General features: G+C 50.1%; 1 protein-coding gene across 1 annotated transcript; it reads right to left on the bottom strand.

Annotated features, from left to right (window-relative positions):
* Positions 1-558: 558 nt before the first annotated feature.
* On the bottom strand, positions 559-1,770 carry LOC121869127 (glutenin, high molecular weight subunit DX5-like). The gene has a single exon (XM_042370313.1). The coding sequence runs from the start codon at positions 1,768-1,770 to the stop codon at positions 559-561; it is 1,212 nt and encodes a 403-aa protein (XP_042226247.1).
* Positions 1,771-25,657: the final 23,887 nt, after the last annotated feature.

The following is a 25,657-nucleotide window of genomic DNA, read 5'->3' as shown; positions in this document are numbered from 1 at the left end:
ACATCCGTCTCCCTCAAGCAACTTAAGTAAACATCTCTGTCTTCACAACTTAAGTAAACATCTCGTTCCACAACTTAAGTAAACATCTCGTTCTCACAACTTAAGTAAACATCTCGTCTCTACAACTTGGCAAACATCTCGTCTCCCTTGCCAACTTAAGTAAAACATCTCGTCTCCTGCCAACTTAAGTAAACATCTCATCTCCTACAACTTAAGTAAACATCTCCCTACAACTTAAGTAAAACATCTCGCCCCACAACTTGCTAAACATCTCGTCTTCTTCACAACTTAAGTAAACATCTCGTCTCCTACAACTTAAGTAAACATCTCGTCTCCTACAACTTAAGTAAACATCTCGTCTCCTACAACTTAAGTAAACATCTCGTCTCCTACAACTTAAGTAAACAGAAGCACTTATAATAATCGCCTCATTTCTTTTTTTAGTAATCACAACACGTAGCGACAGATCAGTCTCATGTAAAGGTCAAATTCATTCAGCGAGACGAGTCCTTAGTTAAACTTAGCTGTTTCTCACATTAAATGTTTTGGTGAGTTGGTCTATAGATCTAAGCTTGATATCTGGGCCGCGTCCTCCCCTGGCTGGTGAGGATGTCTGGCCCGTGTCCTCCCCTGGCTGGTGAGGATATCTGGCCCGCGTCCTCCCCTGGCCTGGTGAGGATATCTGGCCCGCGTCCTCCCCTGGCCTGGTGAGGATATCTGGCCCGTGTCCTCCCCTGGCTGGTGAGGATATCTGGCCCGCGTCCTCCCCTGGCTGGTGAGGATGTCTGGCCCGCGTCCTCCCCTGGCCTGGTGAGGATATCTGGCCTGGGCGTCCTCCCCTGGCTGGAGAGGATGTCTGGCTCCGTGTCCTCCCTGGCTGGTGAGGATGTCTGGCCCGTGTCCCCTGGCTGGTGAGGATGTCTGGCCCGTGTCCTCCCCTGGCTGGTGAGGACATCTGGCCTGCGTCCTCCCTGGCTGGTGAGGATATCTGGGTCCCGCGTCCTCCCCTGGCTGGTGAGGATATCTGGCCCGCCAGTCCTCCCCTGGCTGGTGAGGATGTCTGGCCCGTGTCCCTCCCCTGGCTGGTGAGGATATCTGGCTCCAAGTGTCCTCCCCTGGCTGGTGAGGATATCTGGCCCGCGTCCTCCCTGGCTGGTGAGGATATCTGGCCCGCGTCTCCCCTGGCTGGAGGATATCTGGGCCCGCGTCCTCCCCTGGCTGGTGAGGATGTTCTGGCCCGTGTCCTCCCCTGGCTGGTGAGGATATCTGGCCCGCGTCCTCCCCTGGCTGGTGAGGTGACATCTGGCCCGCGTCCCCTCCCCTGGCTGGTGAGGATATCTGGCCCGCGTCCCCCTGGCTGGTGAGGACAGCCCGCGTCCTCCCTGGCCTGGTGGGAGTGACATTCTTCCGGCCCGCGTCCTCCCCTCTTCGGCTGGTGAGGATATCTGGTCTGGGCGTCCTCCCTGGCTGGGTGAGGATGTCTGGCCTGTGTCCTCCCTGGCTGGTGAGGTGATATCTGGCCCGCGTCCTCCCCTGGCTGGTGAGGATGTCTGGCCCGTCTCCTCCCCTGGCTGGTGAGGATATCTGGCCCGCGTCCTCCCCTGGCTGGTGAGGATGTCTGGCCCGCGTCCTCCCCTGGCCTGGTGAGGATATCTGGCCCGCGTCCTCCCCTGGCCTGGTGAGGACATATGGCTGGTTCAAAAAGCCTAAATTTCCACAACCACCAATAACTGCTACTGTTAAAGGGGCAGTTGTAGTTGTGAGAGACATAATTATGAGTAATATGCGAGTTATTTAATTCACTATTATTCTAGGTTATGGTGTAAGCTGAGGTATATCGTGTGTGTGTGTGTTGTGAGGTTAGGTTAGGTTAGGTTAGGTTAGGTTGGAGAAGTGTTCATAAACTGTAAAAAAATTCAGTAATTATTTTAAAAATTCTTATTATTTCTCCTAGGGGACTTTTGTCCTAGGGGGCTTTTGTCCTAGGGGGCTTTTGTCCTACACTCCCAGTAAATATGTGGCTTAAATCTTAGTGCAGTTTGTCTTTATTAACACACACACACACACACACACACACACGACGTTGATACAGACGTGAGGGATTCGATATACAACTAAACCGTATCTAACCTAACCTAACCTAACCTAACCTAACCTAACCTAAGCTTCTTCACTAGTAACACACCGTGACCATGAATGACGTAAACACATGCTGGTAAACATGTTGCCGCCTCCAACACAATACACTACACACGATGCGGAACTAAAGAACATAGCACAACACGACACAACACAAAATAATGCCGCAACACAAAGCAACTTAATATAATATGACACGACAACACACAACACAACACCTGTAACACTGCCCTCTCACTTCTCTCCACCATGTCTATTAAACTAACTCAGATATCACAAATTCTTTAATCAGTCTCAAACTATTCTAGACACAGTGTTATGTATAGCAGGATAACTTGCTACTGTATACATGGCAGTTTAATACATGATAAAATAGTCATTGGTTATACATGTTTTATGAGGGGGAAAAACTACAATATTTACGAGACTAAAATGATACCAGGCAAGTGTGTTAAAACTGTATTAAACTATGTAGACTGTTCATACGGTGATGGTGAACGTTATGTAGCAGCGACACACATACACTCATTGATGACGTCACTACAAGACAGCTGAACTAATAAGAACAAAACAAAATACCACCTAAATCCTCAGTGTCATTTGTTATTACGTCGAGGCACAACAAGGCGAGATGAATCCTGTACAGTTATGTTATTGGTGAACGAGGAGGGACAGGCGGTGACCCTCACTTAACGAGGCCCAGTAGTGCCTCTGTCTACACCTCACTTAATACTATTGATATACTGAGAGCACGCCACACTATGTGCTACAAAGAGTGATGTCATCCTTCTATGTGTGTGTATATGTGTGTGTGTGTGGGTGTGTGTGTGTGTGTGTGTGTGTGTGTGTGTGTGTGCGCTCGCGCACAAGGTGGTGTAATGCATCTAGTATGGCAGCATTATGTTAGTGTTAAGGTGAAAGAACTGCTTGCTCCCTCTCGAACAGGGAAGGAACTTACAGAAGTCTCCCCCTGCCAGTACACAGCCTCTTCACCATCAAGACTCCTGCTGTGCCTCCTCGTGGCAACACACGGTAACTGGGTGCCTCGTGAGCCCAGGCTAGACCAGCAGAGAATCTCGGAGTAGCTGTGGGCCTCAGAGGGACGGCGCATAGGCCCACTAGCATGTGGACATGTCCTGGCGCTTACCAACCGCCGCCCCGCTGCCTTAACCTTGGCAGGTATAAGGCTACGGGAGTAAACCCCGAACGAAAAATCTGTGGTGGAGCCCCGCATCAGGGAGACATGCTGACAGAGCTCCAACAAGATGTACACAACCAGATAAAATGACTGACACACACACACACACACACACACACACACAAGCTGACCGCCTTTCTCACAAGTCCTGGCAATCACATTACATGAAGTTGGGATCAAGATGACAGCCTTAAGACCAGAGTATCACGTGACTGTGTGTCGTAACTCTACTGATGTGAGCAGCGATGAGAGACACACATCACCACAATGAGACACAATAATAGCCACTGAGAAACAAGGAGAGACTAACGGTGGTGAGGCGTTGTTAACATGTGTGTGTGACTAACTCTCTCTCACCACACTCCCCACACTCCTCCCTCACCACACTCCCCTCACTCCTCCCTCACCACACTCCCCTCACTCCTCCCTCACACCCCCCACCTCCTCACCACCTCACCTCACCACACCTCACCTCACACCACACCCCCAATCCTCCCTCACCACACCTCACTCTCCTCCCTCACCACACCTCACCTCCACCACACTCCCTCCTCCTCCCTCACCACACTCCTCCTCACCACACCCTCCTCCTCCTCCACCACACCCCCCTCCTCCCTCACCACACCTCCCTCCCTCACCACCTCCCCTCCTCCTCACCACACCTCACTCACCACACCCCCTCACCACACTCCCCACCACTCACCTCCTCACCACCTCCCTCACTTCTCCCTCACCACCTCCCCTCCTCCTCCCCTCCCACACCTCCCCTCACTCCTCCCTCACACACTCCCCTCCTCCCTCCTCACCCTCACTCCCTCACTCCTCCCTCCCACACTCACTCCACCACACCTCCCTCACCACCTCCCCTCACTCCTCCCTCACCACCTCCTCACTCCTCCTCACACACTCCCTCTCACCTCACCCACCTCCCTCACCCACACTCCTCACCTCCTCACCACAAGAGGTCAGGATCAGCAGGCAGTTTTTGTATGAGTGGGTCACGTCCCCCCAATGTCCTCCGCCTCCTCCCACATCCTATTAAATCCTTCTAACTTCTTCCTAACTTAACTTAACACAAACTAAGTCAGAAAAATGTCCTAACCTAGCCTAACATAGCCTAGCCTAACCTAACCTCACCTAACTTGACCTAACCTAATCTAACTTGACCTAAACTAACCTAACTTAATACATCTTTACATTAACTAAATTAACCAAAGCCTAAAATAACCTAACCTAACCTAACCTGACATGACCTAACCTAACCTAATCACACGTCATTAAGAGCACAATAGTCCAATACAACACAAGCTAACGTAAAATCACCTTTCTAGCGCTTGTATATACAGTAAGGAGTAACTTCGGTTTCATTAATTTGTGTAAAAATAACTGAAATACATACATATTCATACAGTAATAGGTGGTGTATGAGTTGGAAATACATAAATACACATATACTGTATTGCTGTATCCGGCCTCACGTCAGAGAGATATTTTTATTTATTTATTTTTTTTTTTTATTGGGCACCCCCCTACAGCCTTGTGTAAGGTGAAGCGCAGAAGCGTTTACAGCGCCCAACAGGGAAGCATGCTAAGTTAATGCTTGCCTTATGTCTCACGAGTTAAGGGCGTAGAAGCCTGAAGAGTCAATGGCTTATGTCATCAAGTTATTGGAAGCTCCAACAACTTGTCCCTGAATACGAATTCGCAACTTTTCGACTTACACCAGGTACCTACTGTACTGCTAGGTGAACAGGGACTAATGGGGGCTAGGAAGAGTGTCCAAACAACTTCCACCGGCTCGGGAATCGAACCCGTGACATCTTGCTTGCGAGGCAAGAGCGGTACCGCTCTACCCACCGGCGCCCCAGAGAGATATTGTCACCACCTAGATATAATAATCACTGTTTTTTTGTGTCAATGAGTGCGGTGGCTGAGTGGATACAATGCTCACCTCCCGTCCTATGGGTCACTGGTTCGATCATGGGTGTCCTGGGTGACGGAGTGGATGCTAGTGTCTGTGTGGGTGTAATTGACTGGGGTGTTGGTGTGACTGTGTGAGTGTGGTTTAGGGGTGTAGCTGTTAGTCTGCCATTAACCAATAATAATAACACTAGCATGGGTGACTGGCGGAGTCCTCGGGGGAGATATAGCTGTTTAATTTAGTCAACTGATAAAAGGACATTCAGACAGACATATTGATACAGCGTGGAGTACAATCTGGTCCATGATAAACACACCGGGGACTCGCAGGTATGTAAACACCGTAATCTATGGGTACTGTATACAACCCGGAGCCAAAAGGTTCGCTCCCTCCCAAAGTGAAGCAGTATCGACCCCCCATGAGATAAAACAACACACCCTCACCAGATGACAGTCAGAATAAGTCAGTCAAGTCAGTTCGGAGACTCATTCCCGTGACTCAGTTTTACCGTGAGGAGGAAACTTTCATCAGTAAGTATATTTGAGATAGAAGGACAAAAGTATCACAAGTTATAAAAACATTGATGACGAAAAATACTGAAACTGTGCGCCGCTACTGATAAATAATGCCATTTACATTTAACCCCAAAAAATTTAAATTGAGCAATAATGTTGGGTACAGCGTATGAGGAACGTGTACTGTACGTGTGTGTGTGTGTGTGTGTTTTTTCGGGGTATTTTTCAATGACTTTGTATGTGATGTGTTTGCGTTTAAGCTAGTGTTTGTATTGTATGTAGGGCCAATCCGTGTCCATGGCGTGTGTGTGTGTGTGTGTGTGTGTGTGTGTGTGTGTGTGTGTGTGTGTGTGTGTGTGTGTGTGTGTCTGTGTGTGTGTGTGTGTGTGTGTGTGTGTGTGTGTGTGTGTGTGTGTGTGTCGTGTGTGTGTGTGTGTGTGTGTGTGTGTGTGTGTGTGTGTGTGTGTGTGTCTGTGTGTGTGTGTGTGTGTGTGTGTGTGTGTGTGTGTGTGTGTGTGTGTGTGTGTGTGTGTGTGTGTGTGTGTGTGTGTGTGTGTGTGTGTGTGTGTGTGTGTGTGTGTGTGTGTGTGTGTGTGTGTGTGGTGTGTGTGTGTGTGTGTGTGTGTGTGTGTGTGTGGGGTGTGTGTGTGTGTGTGTGTGTGTGTCTGTGTGTGTGTGTGTGTGTGTGTGTGTGTGTGTGTGTGTGTGTGTGTGTGTGTGTGTGTGTGTGTGTGTGTGTGTGTGTGTGTGTGTGTGTGTGTGTGTGTATGTGTGTGTGTGTGTGTGTGTGTGTCTCTGTGTGTGTGTGTGTGTGTGTGTGTGTGTGTGTCGTGTGTGTGTGTGTGTGTGTGTGTGTGTGTGTGTGTGTGTGTGTGTGTGTGTGTGTGTGTGTGTGTGTGTGTGTGTGTGTAATAATAATAATAATAATAATAATTAACGGTTTATTGAAAGAGCTTGCAGCCAGAAGGCTGAAAATATACAGTTACATATTTGGGGAATGGGTTACGAATTACAAATAATATACAAGTGACATAAGTGACACAAATAAGACATATAGTAACTTAGATGGGGATCAGCTCAAAATACAGTTCATTTCAACATAGTGACAGTGTAGGGAGCAGTGTTTACTGGGGAGTGAATACACTGATTTTTACATGTTATTGATAATTTTTACAATGGTTGGGACTGGGCTGTTCTTATAGCGATCAGTTCGTGCACGTATGGGCTGGATGCGGTTGTGGTGTCGAACAGCAATTCTCGGACAGGGGATCTCAGGTGGTAGTAGGGGCCGGTGTCGGGGATGGTGTAGAAGCTTCTTACCAAATTTGCAGATGAGGTCGTGGTGATGGTCAGTGAGAGTCGAAAGGGTCAGTGTGTTGAGCGCTTCTTGATATGTGGAGTAGGAAGGGAGAGAATAATCTTGCATGCCTCTTTTGCACTTTTCTAGGTGTTTACGTTGTGTGGCATTTAGGGAGGAAGACCAGGTGGGGGAGGCATAGGTGAGCTTGGGAAGTATGAATGTTGTGTAAACACTGAGGAGCTGTGCAGGAACCGAGGGACTTGAGTCAAGGAGGAGGGTGTGAGGTGTGTGTGTGTGTGTGTGTGTGTGTGTGTGTGTGTGTGTGTGTGTGTGTGTGTGTGTGTGTGTCCTTGAGATTAGATGCTACAAACAGGAGAAGAGTTGAACACGTGCAGAGGAACGTCTGTCGTCTGAAACACAGCAATTGGGAATGTGGGTGGGTGGTAGTGGGTGGGTGGTAGGTGGTGGTGGTGGTGGTAGCAGGAGAGGGGTGGTAGTTGTGTGTGGTGGTAGAGGGTGAGAATAGTTGTGTGTGGTAGAGGGTGGTAGTTATTAATGGTGTGGTAGAGGAGAATTAGTAGTTATTGTGTGGTGGTAGAGGAGAGGGTGGTAGTTGTGTGGTGGTAGAGGGAGGGTGGTAATTTGTGTGGTGGTAGAGGAGAGGGTGGTAGTTGTGTGAGGTGGTAGAGGAGATTAGTAGTTGTGTGGTGGTAGAGGGAGAGGGTGGTAGTTGTGTGGTGGTAGAGGAGAGGGTGGTAGTTGTGTGTGGTGGTAGAGGAGAGGGTGGTGGATTGTGTGGTGGTAGAGGGAGAGGGGTGTGGTTGTGTGGTGGTGGGAGATTGGTAGTTGTGTGGTGGTAGAGGAGGGTGGTAGTTGTGTGGTGGTAGAGGAGGGAGGGTGGTAGTTGTGTGGTGGTAGAGGAGGGTGTGGTTGTGTGGTGGTAGAGGAGAGGGTGGTAGTTGTGTGGTGAGTAGAGGAGGTGCGACGAGACCCGTGTGAGGAGGTGGTAGAGGAGAGGGTGTGGTGTGTGGTGGTAGAGAGGGGTGGTAGTTGTGTGAGAATTGGTAGAGGAGAGGGTGGTGTGTGGTGGTAAGAGGGAGGGTGGTAGTTGTGTGTGGTGGTAGAGGAGAGGGTGGTAGTTGTGTGTGGTGGTAGAGGAGAGAGAGGGTGGTAGTTGTGTGGTGGTAGAGGAGGGTGAGGTAGAGGGAGGGGGTGTGGTAGAGGAGAGGGGTGGTAGAGGAGGGTGAGGCCAGTTGTGTGGTGTTAGAGGAAGGGGTGGTATTTGTGTGGTGGTGGGGAGGGTGGTAGAGGAGGAGATTGGTAGTTGTGTGGTGGTAGAGGGAGAGGGTGGTAGTTGTGTGTGGTGTTGGTAGAGGGAGAGATTGAGCCAGTTGTGTGGTGGTAGAGGAGGAGATTGGTAGGGGAGGAGATTGATAGTTGTGTGGTGGTAGAGGAGAGGGGTGGTGGGGAGGGAGGAGGATTGAGTGGTTGTGTGGTGTGGTAGAGGTGGTAGAGGGAGGGGTGGTGGTTGTGTGGTGTGGTAGGGAGATTGAGGTAGTTGTGTGGTGGTGGGGGAGAGGGTGTGGTTGTGTGTGGTGTGTGGGGAGAGGGTGGTAGTTGTGTGGTGTGGTAGAGGGAGGAGGGGTGGTAGTTGTGTGGTGGTGGGGAGGGGTGGTGGTTGTGTGGCTGGTGGTGGGGAGGGTGGTAGTTGTGTGGTGGTGGGGAGGAGGGGTGGTGGGAGGATTGAGTAGTTGTGTGGTGGTGGGGAGGGTGGTGGTTGTGTGGTGGTGGGGAGGGTGGTGGTTGTGTGGTGGTAGAGGGTGAGTGTGGTTGTGTGGTGGTAGAGGAGAGGTGTGTGGTTGTGTGGTGGTAGAGGAGGGTGGTAGTTGTGTGGTGGTAGGGGAGGAGGGTGGTAGTTGTGTGGTGGTAGAGAAGGGTGGTAGTTGTGTGGTGGTGAGGGTGGTAGGGGAGAGGGTGGTAGTTGTGTGAGGGTGGTAGAGGGAGATTGAGTAGTTGTGTGGTGGTAGGGGAGGAGGGTGGTAGTTGTGTGTGGTGTGGTAGAGGGTGGTGGGAGAGGGGTGAGTAGTTGTGTGGTGTGAGGAGGGTGGTAGTTGTGTGGTGGTAGAGGGAGGGGTGGTAGTTGTGGTGGTGGGAGAGGGGTGGTAGTTGTGTGGTGGTAGAGGGTGGTAGTTGTGTGGTGTGCCAGAGGAGAGGGTGGTAGTTGTGTGGTGAGGTAGAGGAGAGAGGGTGTGAGGCCAGTTGTTGTGTGGTGGTAGGGGAGGGGTGGTAGAGGGAGAGGGGTGGTAGTTGTGTGGTGGTGGGAGAGAGATTGGTAGTTGTGTGGTGGTAGGGGGTGAGTAGTTGTGTGGTGGTAGGGGAGGGTGGTGGAGGAGGGTGGTAGTTGTGTGGTGGTGGGGGAGGAGGGTGGTAGTTGTGTGGTGTGAGTGGGGAGGATTGGTAGTTGTGTGGTGTGTTAGAGGGTGGTAGTTGTGTGAGGTGGTGGGGAGATTGGTAGTTGTGTGGTGAGGTAGAGGAGAGGGGTGGTATTGTGGTGGTGCAGGAGAGGGTGGTAGTTGTGTGGTGGTAGGGGAGGGTGGTAGAGGGAGAGGGTGTGGATTGTGTGTGTGGTGGTAGAGGGAGGGTGGTAGTTGTGTGTGGTGTTAGAGGGTGAGGTACTAGAGGGTGGTGGGGAGGGTGTGGTAGGAGGAGATTGAGTAGTTGTGTGGTGGTAGGAGGGTGGTAGTTGTGTGGTGGTGGGGAGAGGGGTGGTCAGTTGTGTGTGGTGGTGGGGGTGGTAGTTGTGTGGTGGTGGGGAGGGGTGAGCTAGTTGTGTGGTGGTGCAGGAGAGGGTGGTAGAGGAGGGTGTGTGGTTGTGTGAGGGTGTGGTGGGGAGGGTGTGGTGGGGAGGGGTGGTGGTGTGTGGTGGTGGGGGAGGGTGGTGGTTGTGTGGTGTGAGGTGGGGAGGAGAGTTGGTAGTTGTGTGTGGTGGTGGGGAGGAGGGGTGTGGTTGTGTGGTGTGGTGGGGAGGAGGGATTAGTCGGATTGTGTGGTGGTGAGGGAGAGGATTAGTGGTTGTGTGGTGGTAGGGAGAGGGTGGTGGTTGTGTGGTGGTAATAGTGTGGATGGTAGTAGTGTGGATGGTAGTAGTGTGGATGGCAGTTCGTAGTGTGGTGGTAGTAATAGTGTGGATGGTAGTAGTGTGGATGGTAGTGAGTGTGGATGGCGGTTGTTGTGGATGGCGGTAGTGTGTGGATGGCGATAGTGTGGATGGTAGTAGTGTGGATGGTATTAGTGTGGATGGTAGGGTAGTGTGGATGGTAGGAGTAGTGTGGATGGTAGGAGTAGTGTGGATGGTGGGTAGTGTGGATGGTAGGGTAGTGTGGATGGTAGCAGTGTGGATGTGTGAGTGTGGATGGTAGTAGTGTGGATGGTAGTAGTGTGTGGATGGTAGTAGTGTGGATGGTAGTAGTGTGAATAGAATCACTTATCTTACACATCTCCTTAATAAAACTCTAATTGCAAAAATATCCATACATTAACAAATACCACCGAAATACCACCTAAATACCGCGAAATACCACCCGAAATACCTAAGCACCACCGAAATACCACCGAAATACCACCGAAATACCACCTAAATACCACCGAAATACCACCTAAATACCACCGAAATACCACCGAAATACCACCGAAATACCACCGAAATACCACCTAAATACCACCGAAATACCACCGAAATACCACCGAAATACCACCAAAATACCACCTCATCTATAAACACCACAATTTAACATGACACATTATACTAAAAAAAAATAAATAAATAGTTTCCAAATCTTTTCAATTGAGGGTCGAACCCACAACCCCCAACACAAAAGGATAAAACCCTCTCTGCATACCCAACTATCGGGTTACAAAAACAGTCATTCGTCATTGTTTTCACAGGAGTAAATATTCTCATGCAAATACAGGAAATACAAAACTCACATTCTGTACCCAGGGATAAAATTCTGACCCAAACTGTAACACGGTTCACAATATGTTGGTGCTCGCTCTCTCTCTCTCTCTCCCTGCGATGAACTCAACGCTACTGTGTTACTGGGCGCTGAGATAAGACAATGCTGGGCGCTGAGTAATAGAAGATGTGTCAACCTACAACATCTTAACCCGGACATAACCAAGACACTGAGAGAGAGAGAGAGAGAGAGAGAGAGAGAGAGAGAGAGAGAGAGAGAGAGAACCAAAATGATGTTGTAACACAGCCTTTACAATTCTCAACTGATAAAATGACCACTTGGAAAATTGATACGTGATTTGATATATATTTGAGATGATCATTGGTAAGGAGGCGAGACTCAGTGTGGGATGAAAGTACAGTCAGCTGCACTTACATCTGGTACAGTGGCTGGTGCATTTAGCGAGATGTTGCAACTCTGTTTACATCGAAATAAAACTCCCAGAATGGTCCTTAAGGAACCTCACAATAGTAGCCAGAGTACGGATGCTATATAAACATTCCACAGTGTTGCCACATCTCACAAAATGCAGCAACTACTGTACCAGGTATATGTGCAGGCGACTGTACAACCACACATATCTCTCCGTCGCTGCAGGGTTGAATTTAGTACACGGTCTTTGCAGCAAGATGGTGCAACTCCCCACACGAGAACTCTACTCATTGAAAAGTTCCGTGATGGTGACCTCCTTCAAGACGACCTCCTCATTCTCCAAACCTTAACACAGTCGACGGTAAAGACGTTGCCTTAAGCTAGCCATCATAACCATCAATAGTAATTTAAGGCAGGTGTTGAGGAATTCGTTTACCCGACACAACTCCCAGCAGAACACATTATCGCTCTCCCACGCTCTTAATTCACACAAGTCATCTCAATATTTATCGTATCATTATAAATCAGGATGTAAGAAATTTTCTTTTTACATTATGATGAGTGTTTGGATAACTTGTAATCTTTTATACTTTTCTTGACATAGTAGTAACAAGACTTTTGAAACACCGTGAATAATCCTCTTAGCATAATTATAAAATCCCATATGTTATTCTTAAACCTTCGCTAAGTCGCTCTGGCATCTGCAGGATCGTGTAAATCTCTGGGGATAAATGATGCAGTAACTCAGGAGCCTCAGAACACCTGTCATCACACGCCTTACCTTGCCACTACAACCAACAATCTTCCCAGGCAGGTGTGATGGTGCCTGGTGGTCACGTACTGTGCCGTTTAGGACAGTGTAGGTACAGTCACCCCACATGAATCCTGTCGCCTCACTTCCTGAACCACGAACCCCGAGATTCAGACTCGTGAATCCGAAGCCTTTATGGATAGAATAATGAATCATTCTACTGCTTCGGGTTCACGAGTCTGACTCTCGGGGTTCGTGGTTCAGGAAGAGAGGCGACAGGACTTGTGTGGGAGACTGTACATCACATTACACACTAAGCCTTCGGTACACAAGGAGGCAGCGTGGCCGGCTCTTCACTTCCCCAACTTTGTAAACTTAGGAACCTATTGACAGTGGAGTGAACAGGGAATACCCCGGGATCGAACCAACGACGTCCTGAACAGAAGGTGACTGCAGTAGCCACTCAGCCACCGGACTCCAGACTTAGTAAGTTAAATTATAGAGGAAGTTAGTCCAGTTCAGGAAAGAACGTCAGCCCAGGGGAGAATGTTAGCCCCGGAGAGAATGTTAGCCCCGGAGAGCATGTCAGCCCCGGAGAGCATGTCAGCCCAGGAGAGAATGTCAGCCCAGGGAGAGAATGTCAGCCCAGGGAGAGAATGTCAGCCCAGGAGAGAATGTCAGCCCAGGGAGAGAATGGTCTTTCTAGGCTACAACATCACCAGCATATCAAAACATCTCAAGTCTTTGGTAACGAGATGAGGTGAGGTGAGATGTGAGATGTTTTGAGACAGCTATACTTGTTTCATCTCTCTCTCTCTCTCTAACACAGACCTAAATAATATAATAAATTAAAATATATTTATAAGGTAATTTTTTTTAGTTAAGTATGAGGATTCTATACATTTTGTGAGTAGTGTGTGTGTGTGTGTGTGTGTGTGTGTGTGTGTGTGTCTCAGAGGCAGCGCGCACACACACAGAGGGGGTGACAGGTCGCTCCTTCCCCGAGAAAAACATTTATTTTACACACACACAGGCCAGGAGTATCACTTTTCATCTTCACCACCACTGACAAACACCATCTCCACCACTGGCTAACACAATCACCACCACTGGCTAACACCATCACCACCACTGGCTAACACCATCACCACCACTGGCTAACACCATCTCCACCACTGGCTAACACCATCACCACCACTGGCACTGGCAACACCATCACCACCACTGGCTAACACCATCACCACCACTGGCTAACACCAACACCACCACTGGCAAACACCATCTCCACCACTGGCTAACACCATCTCCACCACTGGCTAACACCATCACCACCACTGGCAAACACCATCTCCACCACTGGCTAACACCATCACCACCACTGGCTAACACCATCACCACCACTGGCAAACACCATCTCCACCACTGGCTAACACCAACACCACCACTGGCAAACACTATCTCCACCACTGGCTAACACCATTCCACCACTGGCTAACACCATCACCACCACCACAACACCATCTCCACCACTGGCTAACACCAACACCACACCACTGGCAACACCATCTCCACCACTGGCTAACACCATCTCCACCACTGGCAAACACCATCACCACCACTGGCTAACACCATCACCACCACTGGCAAACACCATCACCACCACTGGCAAACACCATCACCACCACTGGCAAACACCATCACCACCACTGGCAAACACCATCACCACCACTGGCAAACACCATCACCACCACTGGCTAACACCATCACCACCCGTGTCTCCAGCTGTGAGCGTGTTGTCTGGTATATGCCACGGCTTAACAACGACTCTGTGTACCTCTTGTGTTCCACGATTGTTCAGTACTCAGGAATACTCTTACGCCATGGGGCTCCTGTTGTAACCAGCACACCTCTTTTGTTGCTACTGTCCATAAGGGTGTGTACAGTCCCCCTCACTAGTGCGTTTACAGGGGCTCGTCAGGTCTTGTGCAGTGTGGCAGCCCTGTGTTTGCTTATATTCGACAGAAGGAAACTCACAATAGTAAACATACTATGGAATCAAAGTAAAACAATATGAAAACAAATATTTCAGTGTAATGAATTATGGAATGTTTATATGACGAGCCCCTGTAAACGCACTAGTGAAGGGGGTGTATATTGTATTGAAAATCCCTGAATGACCCTAAGGAACAAATAATAAAAGCCAGACTAAGGATGTAAGATTAGTATTCGAGAGTGCTGCCACATCTCACAAAACGCACCAGCCACTGTACCAGGTGTAAGTGCCGGTGACTGCAGTAACGAAAAGGCAAAAAGAACGGATTTCACCTTTTTTTTTCTTTTAGGGTCGGTGTAGAAGGAAACTTTCACTTCTCCGAGTTGTGAGGAATAAAATCTAAGATGCTGGAGAAGGATCTAGTATGGACATTTCTTCTGAATATTGATGAAATAAGCGAGTGTGTGATGCCTACCTCCGCCTTGTGTACATAATATACCATTACATACACTGTGTCACAACCATCTCTAGGTGTCAGCTAACCTAACCTAATCTCAATGATAACTATGATAAACTTGGATATGACGTGCCACTCTGAACCACCAGGGGAGTGCAGTGGGATCGCATATAAGGTTTACATTTCAAAATAAAAGTCAAAACGCACCAGTGTTTGTGTTTGTTCCGACAGTTTGAGAGCTGGAGGCCGTACCACGTAATATTTAACTCTAATACAAAAAAACAAATCGTCCTCATTATGACGCCTTTTAGAACCATCCACAGCACCATTACCCCAGAGGCCAAGTTACCGCCCAAGTTACCGCCGAAGTTCCTGAAGGTGTAAAAGTAAACCTAGATATAGGTTGACATTCAGAGAGGGAGAGATGTGAGAGGGAATGACGTAAGAGGGAAGGCCGTGAGTGGGAAGGCCGTGAGTGGGAAGGCCGTGAGAGGGAAGGCCGTGAGTGGGAAGGCCGTGAGTGGGAAGGCCGTGAGAGGGAAGGCCGTGAGAGGGAAGGCCGTCCCATTAATGAGAAGATTGAGGAATGGGGGAGGTGAGGTAAATGCTGATAAAGTTTGATTAAATAAAACCTTGTATGAAGTAAAGTTGACACGATGGAGAACGGCATTTGTTGTGGATGGAAGTGTAGGAGGTGGGGTGCGCTGAACATGAAAATGGCGGGAGAGAGAGAGAGAGAGAGAGAGAGAGAGAGAGAGAGAGAGAGAGAGAGAGAGAGAGAGAGAGAGAGAGAGAGAGAGAGAGAGAGAGAGAGAGAGAGAGAGAGAACTGTTTGGCGATCAGGATAACCACTTTTGACAGCATATTGACTTCACATAATAAACCGGACTGGTGCGTTACTTCACACAAGAGAGATGCATTAGTGTAGAAGGGACAGCTATCAGTGACACTATGTATTAAAAAAAAAGGGAAGATGAACCCACACAAAGTTACCAAGATTTTATGATAAACTCTTTACAATGTTAGAAAATAAATAATAACAAGATTGTCTTTGTGGTAAAAGGAAGATATTGAAGAATTGGTACTGGAAGTTCGTACAGTGTGTGTGTGTGCGTGTGTGTGTGTGTGTGTGTGTGTGTGTGTGTACCTACTGTGACGCTTGACTGCCATAGTGTAGCAACAAAGAAGGTGTGTGGAAGAGGTCAAGTAATATAGAGTGTGAAAAGACCACGAACTCAGCCTTGTAGTTCTCTGTTACTATTGGTCACCATCAACACCATCATCACCATCAACACCATCACCACCATCACCACCACCATCATCACCACCACCACCACCATCACCACCATCACCACCACCACCACCACCACCACACCACCACCACCATCATCACCACCACCACCACCACCATCATCCACCACCACCACCACCACCACCACACCATCACCACCACCACCACCACCATCACCATCACCACCACCACCACCACCACCACCACCATCATCACCACCACCACCACCATCACCACCATCATCATCCCATGTTGTTTGTTGTTTCAGTCAGGTTATATAACTCTTGTTCAATATGACTCCTAATTGTGTGATTTCTTGGGGTCCTAACTAGCCTCCAACACTCACCATCAACCCTCCAACACTCCACCATCAACCCTCCGACACTCCACCATCAACCCTCCAACACTCCACCATCAACACCTCCAACGCCACTCAACATCTCACCATCAACCCTCCAATACTCCACCATCAACCCTCCGACACTCCATCAACACCTCCAACTCCACCATCAACACCTCCAACACTCCACCATCAACACCCCCAACACTCCACCATCAACCCTCAACACTCCACCATCAACACCTCCAACACTCCAACATCAACACTCCACCATCAACCCTCCGACACTCCACCATCAACACCTCCAACACTCCACCATCAACCCTCCATCACCTCCACTCACCATCAACCTCCAACCTCCACTATCAACACCCCCAACACTCCACCATCAACACCTCCAACCTCCACCATTAACACCTCCAACCTCCACCATCAACACCTCCAACCTCACACCATCAACACCTCCAACCTCCACCATCAACACCTCCAACACTCACCATCAACACCTCCAACTCCTCACCCACACTCCACCATCAACACCCTCCAACACTCCACCATCAACACCTCCAACACTCCACCATCAACACCTCCAACCTCCACCATCAACACCTCCAACCTCCACCATCAACCCTCCAACACTCCACCATCAACACCTCCAACCTCCACCATCAACCCTCCAACCTCCACCATCAACCCTCCAACCTCCACCATCAACCCTCAACACTCCACCATCAACACCTCCAACCACTCACCATCAACCTCCAACACTCCACCATCAACCCCTCCACCATCATCATCCAACACTCCACATCCTCCCACTCCATACTTGCCTCGGCATTCCCCATCAACACCTCAACCTCCACCATCAACCCTCCAACACTCCACCATCAACCCTCCAACACTCCACCATCAACCCTCAACACTCCACCATCAACCCTCCAACACTCAACATCAACACTCCACTCAACCCTCAACACTCCACCATCAACACCTCCAACCTCCACCATCAACACCTCCAACACTCCACCATCAACACCCCCAACACTCCACCATCAACACCTCAACCTCCACCATCAACCCTCCAACACACCACCATCAACACCTCCAACCTCCACCATCAGCACCTCCAACCTCCACCATCAACACCTCCGTGCTCCACCATCAACACCTCCAACACTCCACCATCAACCTCCCCAACCTCACCATCAACCCTCCAACACTCCATCAGCCCTCAACACTCCATCAACACCTCCAACACTCCACCATCAACCCTCCAACCTCCACCATCACACCTCCAACACTCCACCATCAACCCTCCAACACTCCACTATCAACACCTCCAACACTCCTGTCAACACCTCCAACATCACCATCAACACCTCCAACACCTCCACCATCAACACCTCCAACACTCCACCATCAACACCTCCAACACTCCACCATCAACACCCCAACACTCCACCATCAACACCCCCAACCTCCACCATCAACACCTCCAACACTCCACCATCAACACCTCCAACACCACCATCAACACCTCAACACTCCACCATCAACACCTCCAACACTCCACCATCAACACCTCCAACACTCCACCATCAACACCTCCAACACTCCACCATCAACACTACTGCTTAATGTATCGTAAAATAAACCGCATCCCATTCCCATTGCGATCTATCTATCTATCTATCTATCTATCTATCTATCTATTACAAGGAGTATGAAGCCAACTCTCTCTCTCTCTCTCTCTCTCTCTCTCTCTCTCTCTCTCTCTCTCTCTCTCTCTCTCTCCTCATTAACGCCCCACCCACTTAACGCCGCTCGCCTTGGTAACTGACCGACTTTGCCCTGAGAAAGAATTTTTTGACCAGTCTTTTATAATACTAGGGGATAAGGCGGCTAAATGAGGTGAAATAAGCTATGGGAGCTAATCTACAGGTGAAATAAGCTATGGCAGCTAATCTACAGGTGAAATAAGCTATGGAAGTAATCTACAGGTGAAATAGCTATGGCAGCTAATCTACAGGTGAAATAAGCTATGGGAGCTAATCTACAGGTGAAATAAGCTATGGGGAGCTAATCTACAGGTGAAATAAGCTATGGGAGCTAATCTACAGGTGAAATAAGCTATGGCAGCTAATCTACAGGTGAAATAAGCTATGGCAGCTAATCTACAGGTGAAATAAGCTATGGCAGCTAATCTACAGGTGAAATAAGCTATGGCAGCTAATCTACAAATGAAATAAGCTATGGCAGCTAATCTACAGGTGAAATAAGCTATGGCAGCTAATCTACAGGTGAAATAAGCTATGGGAGCTAATCTACAGGTGAAATAAGCTATGGCAGCTAATCTACAGGTGAAATAAGCTATGGGAGCTAATCTACAGGTGATCTGACTTCATCAATGGCGAAATAATATATATATAAATTCGATAATGTGTGACCTCCCTACTCTCACCCCAGCTGCTCTACTCTCACCCCAGCTGCTCTACTCTCACCCCAGCTGCTCTACTCTCCCCATGCTCTCTCTCCCCCAGCTGCTCTACTCTCCCCAGCTGCTCTACTCTCCCCCCAGCTGCTCTACTCTCACCCCAGCTGCTCTCTCTCACCCCAGCTGCTCTACTCTCCCCAGCTGCTCTACTCTCCCCAGTTGCTCTACTCTCCCCCAGCTGCTCTACTCTCCCCAGCTGCTCCACTCTCCCCAGCTGCTCTCTCTCACCCAGCTGCTCTACTCTCACCCCAGCTGCTCTCTCCCCAGCTGCTCTACTCTCCCAGCTGCTCACTCTCCCCAGCTGCTCTACTCTCCCCCAGCTGCTCTACTCTCCCCAGCTGCTCTACTCTCCCCCAGCTGCTCTACTCTCTCCCCAGCTGCTCTCTCTCCAGCTGCTCTCCTCACCCCAGCTGCTCTCTCTCTCACCCCAGCTGCTCTACTCTCCCAGCTGCTCTCTCTCCCCAGCTGCTTCTCTCCCCAGCTGCTCTACTCTCCCCAGCTGCTCTACTCTCCCCAGCTGCTCTACTCTCCCCAGCTGCTCTCTCCCCAGCTGCTCTACTCTCCCCAGCTGCTCTACTCTCCCCAGCTGCTCTACTCTCACCCCAGCTGCTCTCTCCCCCAGCTGCTCTCTCTCCCCATGTCTCTCTCCCAGCTGCTCTACTCTCCCCAGCTGCTCTACTCTCACCCCAGCTGCTCTACTCTCACCCCAGCTGCTCTCTACTCTCCCCAGCTGCTCTACTCTCCCCAGCTGCTCTACTCTCCCCCAGCTGCTCTACTCTCCCCCAGCTGCTCTACTCTCCCCACTACAGTTTTAGAATTATACACAAAATAAAGTAAGTAACTCGGTTTTCCTGTCGGGGTCTCCTGCATACTCATTTACCTGTACTGCCTCACCTGCTTCTTGACGACCAGGTGTGTTTATTAGGAGTTTTGTTATTAATATGTCCAAGAAATTAATCCATCCTCTCCACTATTTGTTTGGTTCAGTCTTAACACACACACACACACACACACACGCACACACACACGCAGAACTTATGTGTACACCTGCTTCCCGCCACACCTAACACAACAAGTTATGTTACCTCGCGTCAGGTAAATTTAGCCTTACTGCTTTACATTTTGTGGCCATACCCCGCACCCACACCTTAATTTCAGACCAACCACCCCAGTTACCCTCTCTACCCCACACAAAGACCCCAGCCCTACCCACCACCCTTCACCAACGTCCCTGCCCCCACGTACTTCTGTGTGTTTATGTTCCACAGTGTTTTACTTTTCTACTGGGTAAGGTTGTGTGAGAGGCCCCGGCTGGTAGATCAGTGTAGGTGGTGGAGGCTGGCAGGTCAGTGTAGGTGGTGGTAGCCCCGGCTGTTAGATCAGTGTGGGTGGTGGAGGCTGGCAGGTCAGTGTGGGTGGTGGAGGCCCGGCTGGTAGATCAGTGTAGGTGGTGGAGGCTGGCAGGTCAGTGTAGGTGGTGGAGGCTGGCAGGTCAGTGTGGGTGGTGGAGGCTGGCAGGTCAGTGTAGGTGGTGGAGGCCCGGCTGGTAGATCAGTGTAGGTGGTGGAGGCTGGCAGGTCGGTGTAGGTGGTGGAGGCCCCGGCTGGTAGATCAGTGTAGGTGGTGGAGGCTGGCAGGTCAGTGTAGGTGGTGGGCTGGCAGGTCAGTGTAGGTGGTGGAGGCCCCGGCTGGTAGATCAGTGTAGGTGGTGGAGGCTGGCAGGTCAGTGTGGGTGGTGGAGGCCCCGGCTGGCAGGTTGAACCACACCTGAACTGAACAAAGGCTAGTGACGGGGGTAAGAGGTTCAGGGAAGGGTAAAGGGAGGATTGATGAATTTGAGGAAGGAGAGGAAAGGTGCAGTGGATAAACACCGCTTGCGTTATTTTGGGTTTAGTTGGAGGCAGCAGCAACTTGTCTGGACGCGGCAAGGAGACCACACCTCATCACCTGCACACCACCCACTCACCCACCACACCCACCACACACCACCTCATACCACACCCACCACACCACCCACACCATTCACGTCTATACCTGTACCCTCCTATAGCCCCAAGTGTTTGTAAACAAGAATCCGTCCCGCTGGTTCAGACTCGGGTGATGGGGCCGTGTGCTGAGGGCGTCACACCCACCATTTTCTCACGCCCACTCGACGTTTTTTCTATAAAATCGCAAGTCGAAGAATTATTTGATTTTGTATTTGATTTCGACGTTTTCAGTTTGAAGCACAATTTACTGCCCAAGACAAAACACAATAGTTTTATTTCGGCTTGAAACTTTCCATATACAGCATTGGAGTCGGCAGTTCACCTGTTTAAGTGACAAATAGCCAAATGAATTAGACTATGTAGGAATGGTAAGGTAAGATAAGGTAAGGTAAAGGCAAGGTAAGGCAAGGTAAGGTAAGGTAAGGTTATGTTAGGTAAGATAAGGTAAGGTAGGCAAGGTAAGGTAAGGTAAAGGTTATGTTAGGTAAAGGGTAAGGTAGGTAAGGTAAGGTAATGTTAGGTAAGGTAAGGTAAGGTAAAGGTAAGGTAAGGTTATGTTAGGTAAGGTAAGGTAAAGGTAAGGTAAGGTTATGTTAGGTAAGGTAAGGTAAAGGTAAGGTAAGATAAGGTTATGTTAGGTAAGGTAAGGTAAGGTAAGGTAAGGTTATGTTGGGTAAGGTAGGTAAGGTGGGTAAGGTAAGGTAAGGTTATGTTAGGTAAGGTAAGGTAAGGTAAGGTAAGGTAAGGTAAGGTTATGTTAGGTAGGTAAGGTAAGTTAGGTAAGGTAAGGTTATGTTAGGTAAGGTAAGGTAAGGTAAGGTGAGGTAAGGTAAGGCATGGCAAGGTAAGGTTATGTTAGGTAAGGTAAGGTAAGGTGGTATGGTTATGTTAGGTAAGGTAAGGTAAGGTAAGGTAAGGCAAGGCAAGGCAAGGCAAGGTAAGGTTATGTTAGGTAAGGTAAGGTAAGGTAAGGTAAGATAAGGTAAGGTAAGGTATGGTTATGTTAAGGTAAGGTAAGGTAAGGTAAGGTAAGGTAAGGTAAGGTTATGTTAGGTAAGGTAGGTAAGGCAAGGGTAAGGGTAAAGGTGGGTAAGGTAAGGTAAGGTATGGTAAGGTAGGGTAAGGCAAGGTAAGGTAAGGCAAGGTAAGGTAAGGTTAGGTAAGGTAAGGTAGGTAAGGTAAGGTAGGGTAAGGTAAGGCAAGGTAAGGTTAGGTAAGGTATGTAAGGTAAGGTAAGGTAGGTTAGGTAAGGTAAGGTAAGATAAGGTAAGGTAAGGTAAGGCAAGGGTAAGGTAAGGTAAGGTAAGGTAAAGGTAAGGTAAGTTAGGTAAGGTAAGGCAAGGTAAGGTTGGGTTAGGTTAGGTAAGGTAAGGTAGGTTAGGTAAGGTAAGGTAAAGGTAAAAGGTAAGGTAGGGATTAGGTAAAGGTAAGGTAAAGGTAAAAGGTAAGGTTAAGGTTGGCAAGGTAAGGTAAGGTAAAGGTAAGGTAAGGCAAAAGGTAAGGTAAGGCTAAAAGGTAAGGTTAGGTAAGGTAAGGTAAAGGTAAGGTAAGGTAAGGTAAGGCAAGGTAAAGGTTAGGTAAAGGTAAGGTAAGGTAAGGTAAGGTAGGTTAGGTAAAGGTAAGGTAAGATAAGGTATAAGGTAAAGGTAAGGCAAGGTAAAGGTAAGGTAAGGTAAGGTAAGGTAAGGTAAGGTAAGGTAAAGGTAAGGTAAGGCAAAAGGTAAGGCAAGGTAAGGTAAGGTAAGGTAAGGTAAAAGGTTAGGTAAAGGTTAGGTTAGGTAAGGTAAGGTATAAGGTAAGGTTAAGGTAAGGTTAGGTAAGGTAAGGTAAGGTAGGTAAGGTAAGGTAAGGTAAGGCAAGGCAAGGTAAGGCAAGGTAAGGTAAGGTAAGGCAAGGTGAGGTGAGTTGAGGTTAGGTAAGGTATAAGGTAAGGTAAGGTTAGGTAAGGCAAGGGTGAGGTGAGTTGAGGTTAGGTAAAGGTAAGGTTAGGTAGGTAAGGTAAGGTAAGGTAAGGTTAGGTTAGGTTAGGTAAGTCCTGTATAGCTGCTCGTCGACATTAATATCTACACAAAATATCATGAAGCTCTTAAGTCTTTAACATTTGTCACGACTTTTATAATGTTTCTGTAATGTTGATTAACTGGTAGAAAAGAGTGAGCACATGAGGCATAATAATGATACTTCATTATATATCACTCATTATTACTTATTACTGCGATGTGTGTGTGTGTGTGTGTGTGTGTGTGTGTGTGTGTGTGTCGGGAGGAGGGTGGCAGATGGACACAGATTGCGAGTACTAAGGGAGGGAGGGAGGGAGGGAGAGAGGGAAGGAGGGAGGGAGGGAGGGAGGGAGTGAGAGGGAGGGAGTGAGAGGGAGGGAGTGAGGAGGGAGGAGGGGAGGGAGGGAGGGAGGGAGGAGTGAGAGGGAAGGGAGTGAGAGGGAAGGAGGGAGGAGAGGAAGGAGGGAGTGAGAGGGAAGGAGGGAGTGGAGGGAGGGAGGGTGAGAGGGAAGAGGGAGTGAGGGGAGGGGGAGTGAGAGGGAGGAGGGGTGAGGAGGGAGGGGTGAGAGGGAAGGAGGGAGTGAGAGGGAGGGAGGGAGGAGAGGGAGGGAGTGAGGAGGGAGGGAGGAGGGAGGGGAGGTGAGGAGGGGCAGGGAGGGAGTGAGGAGGAAGGGGAGGGAGTGAGAGGGAAGGAGGGAGTGAGAGGGAAGGAGGGAGTGAAGGGAAGGGGAGGGAGGAGGGGAAGGGAGAGGAGGAGGAGGAAGTTTACATTATGACGCCACCCCTGGAGTCGACACGCTGCCTGGTTTAACACCAAAAATCATGAGCCAGTTCTAACCACCTTAACGAGGACCTAAGGAGTAATCAACCACCTGGCAGATAGTCCCCGGGGGCCCTTAGCTACACCTGGCCGGCTGGTGGTAGTGGTCTCACCTGGACCATGCCAGAGGGTGTCAGGGAGCTTACTTTACATTCTGCCAGCTGGTGCTCTGGGTCACCATCTACTCCCCTCTGGTGCTCTGGGTCTCTACTTACCCCCCTCACCTGGGCTCTGGGTCACCATCTGCTCCTCATCACCTGGTGCTCTGGTCACCATCTACTCCTCATCACCTGGTGCTCTGGGTCACCATCTACTCCCCCTCACCTGGTGCTCTGGGTCACCTCTACTCCCCCTCACCTGGTGCTCTGGGTCACCATCTACTCCCCCTTCACCTGGTGCTCTGGGTCACCATCTACTCCCCCTCACCTGGTGCTCTGGGTCACCATCTACTCTCCCTCACCTGGTGCTCTGGGTCACCATCTACTCCCCTCACCTGGTGCTCTGGGTCACCATCTACTCCCTTCACCTGGTGCTCTGGGTCACCATCTATACCTCACCTGGTGCTCTGGGTCACCATCTACTCCCCTCACCTGGTGCTCTGGGTCACCATCTACTCCCCTCACCTGGTGCTCTGGGTCACCATCTACTCCCCCCTCACCTGGTGCTCTGGGTCACCATCTACTCCCCTCACCTGGTGCTCTGGGTCACCCTCTCCTCCACCTCACCTGGTGCTCTGGGTCACCATCTACTCCCCTCACCTGGTGCTCTGGGTCACCATCTACTCCCCTCACCTGGTGCTCTGGGTCACCATCTACTCCCCTTCACCTGGTGCTCTGGGTCACCATCTACTCCCTTCACCTGGTGCTCTGGGGTCACCATCTACTCCCCTCACCTGGTGTCTGGGTCACCATCTCCCCTTCACCTGGTGCTCTGGGTCACCATCTACTCCCTTCACCTGGTGCTCTGGGTCCATACTCCCCACCTGGTGCTCTGGGTCACCATCTACTCCCCTTCACCTGGTGCTCCGGGGTCACCATCTACTCCCCTCACCTGGTGCTCTGGGTCACCATCTCTCCCCTTCACCTGGTGCTCTGGGTCACCATCTACTCCCCTTCACCTGGTGCTCAGGTCACCATCTACTCCCCTCACCTGGTGCTCTGGGTCACCATCACTCCTTTACCTGGGTGCTCTGGGTCACCATCTACTCCCCTTCACCTGGTGCTCTGGGTCACCATCTACTCCCCTCACCTGGTGCTCTGGGTCACCATCTACTCCCCCTCACCTGGTGCTCTGGGTCACCATCTACTCCCCTTCACCTGGTGCTCTGGGTCACCATCTATCCCCCCCTTCACCTGGTGCTCTGGGTCACCATCTACTCCCCCTCACCTGGTGCTCTGGGTCACCATCTACTCCCCTCACCTGGTGCTCTGGGTCACCATCTACCCCTTCACCTGGTGCAAGGCCCTTCCTCACTATCCATCTCTACTACCACCAGAGACCCAAACAGGACAACCAGCGCCCTTACCTCACTGTGCCGCCCCTTACCTCTCTGTGCCGCCCTTACCTCTCTGTGCCGCCCACCTCTCTGTGCCGCCCTTACCTCACTGTGCCGCCTTTACCTCACTGTCTTGCCTTACCTCACTATGCCGCCCCTTACCTCTCTGTGCCGCCCCTTACCTCTCTGTGCCGCCCCTTACCTCACTGTGCGCCCTTACCTCTCTGTGCCGCCCTTTGTCCACTGTGCCGCCCCTTACCTCACTCTGTGCCGCCCCTTACCTCTCTGTGCCGCCCTTTACCTCCTGTGCCGGCCTTACCTCACTGTGCCGCCCTTTACCTCACTGCGCCCTTTACCTCTCTGTGCCACCCCTTACCTCTCTGTGCCGCCCTTTACCTCACTGTGCAGCCCCTTACCTCTCTGTGCCGCCCTTTACTCATTGTGCCGCCCTTTACCTCACTGTGCCGCCCTTACTTCTCTGTGCCGCCCTTTACCCTCCTGTGCCGCCCTTTTACCTCTCTGTGCCGCCCCTTACCTCTCTGTGCCGCCCTTTACCTCTCTGTGCCG

The sequence above is a fragment of the Homarus americanus genome, unplaced genomic scaffold (assembly GCF_018991925.1).
Source record: "Homarus americanus isolate GMGI-L3 unplaced genomic scaffold, GMGI_Hamer_2.0 scaffold57768, whole genome shotgun sequence".
In the NCBI taxonomy this organism is placed as follows: domain Eukaryota; kingdom Metazoa; phylum Arthropoda; class Malacostraca; order Decapoda; family Nephropidae; genus Homarus; species Homarus americanus.
Note: the sequence above shows the minus strand (reverse complement) of the source record. Positions and strands in the feature narration are given on the sequence as shown.

What these genes read in the sequence shown, in the direction of transcription:
- LOC121869127 (XM_042370313.1), bottom strand. Translation starts at nt 1,770, where the DNA reads ATGTCTCTCACAACTACAACTGCCCCTTTAACAGTAGCAGTTATTGGT.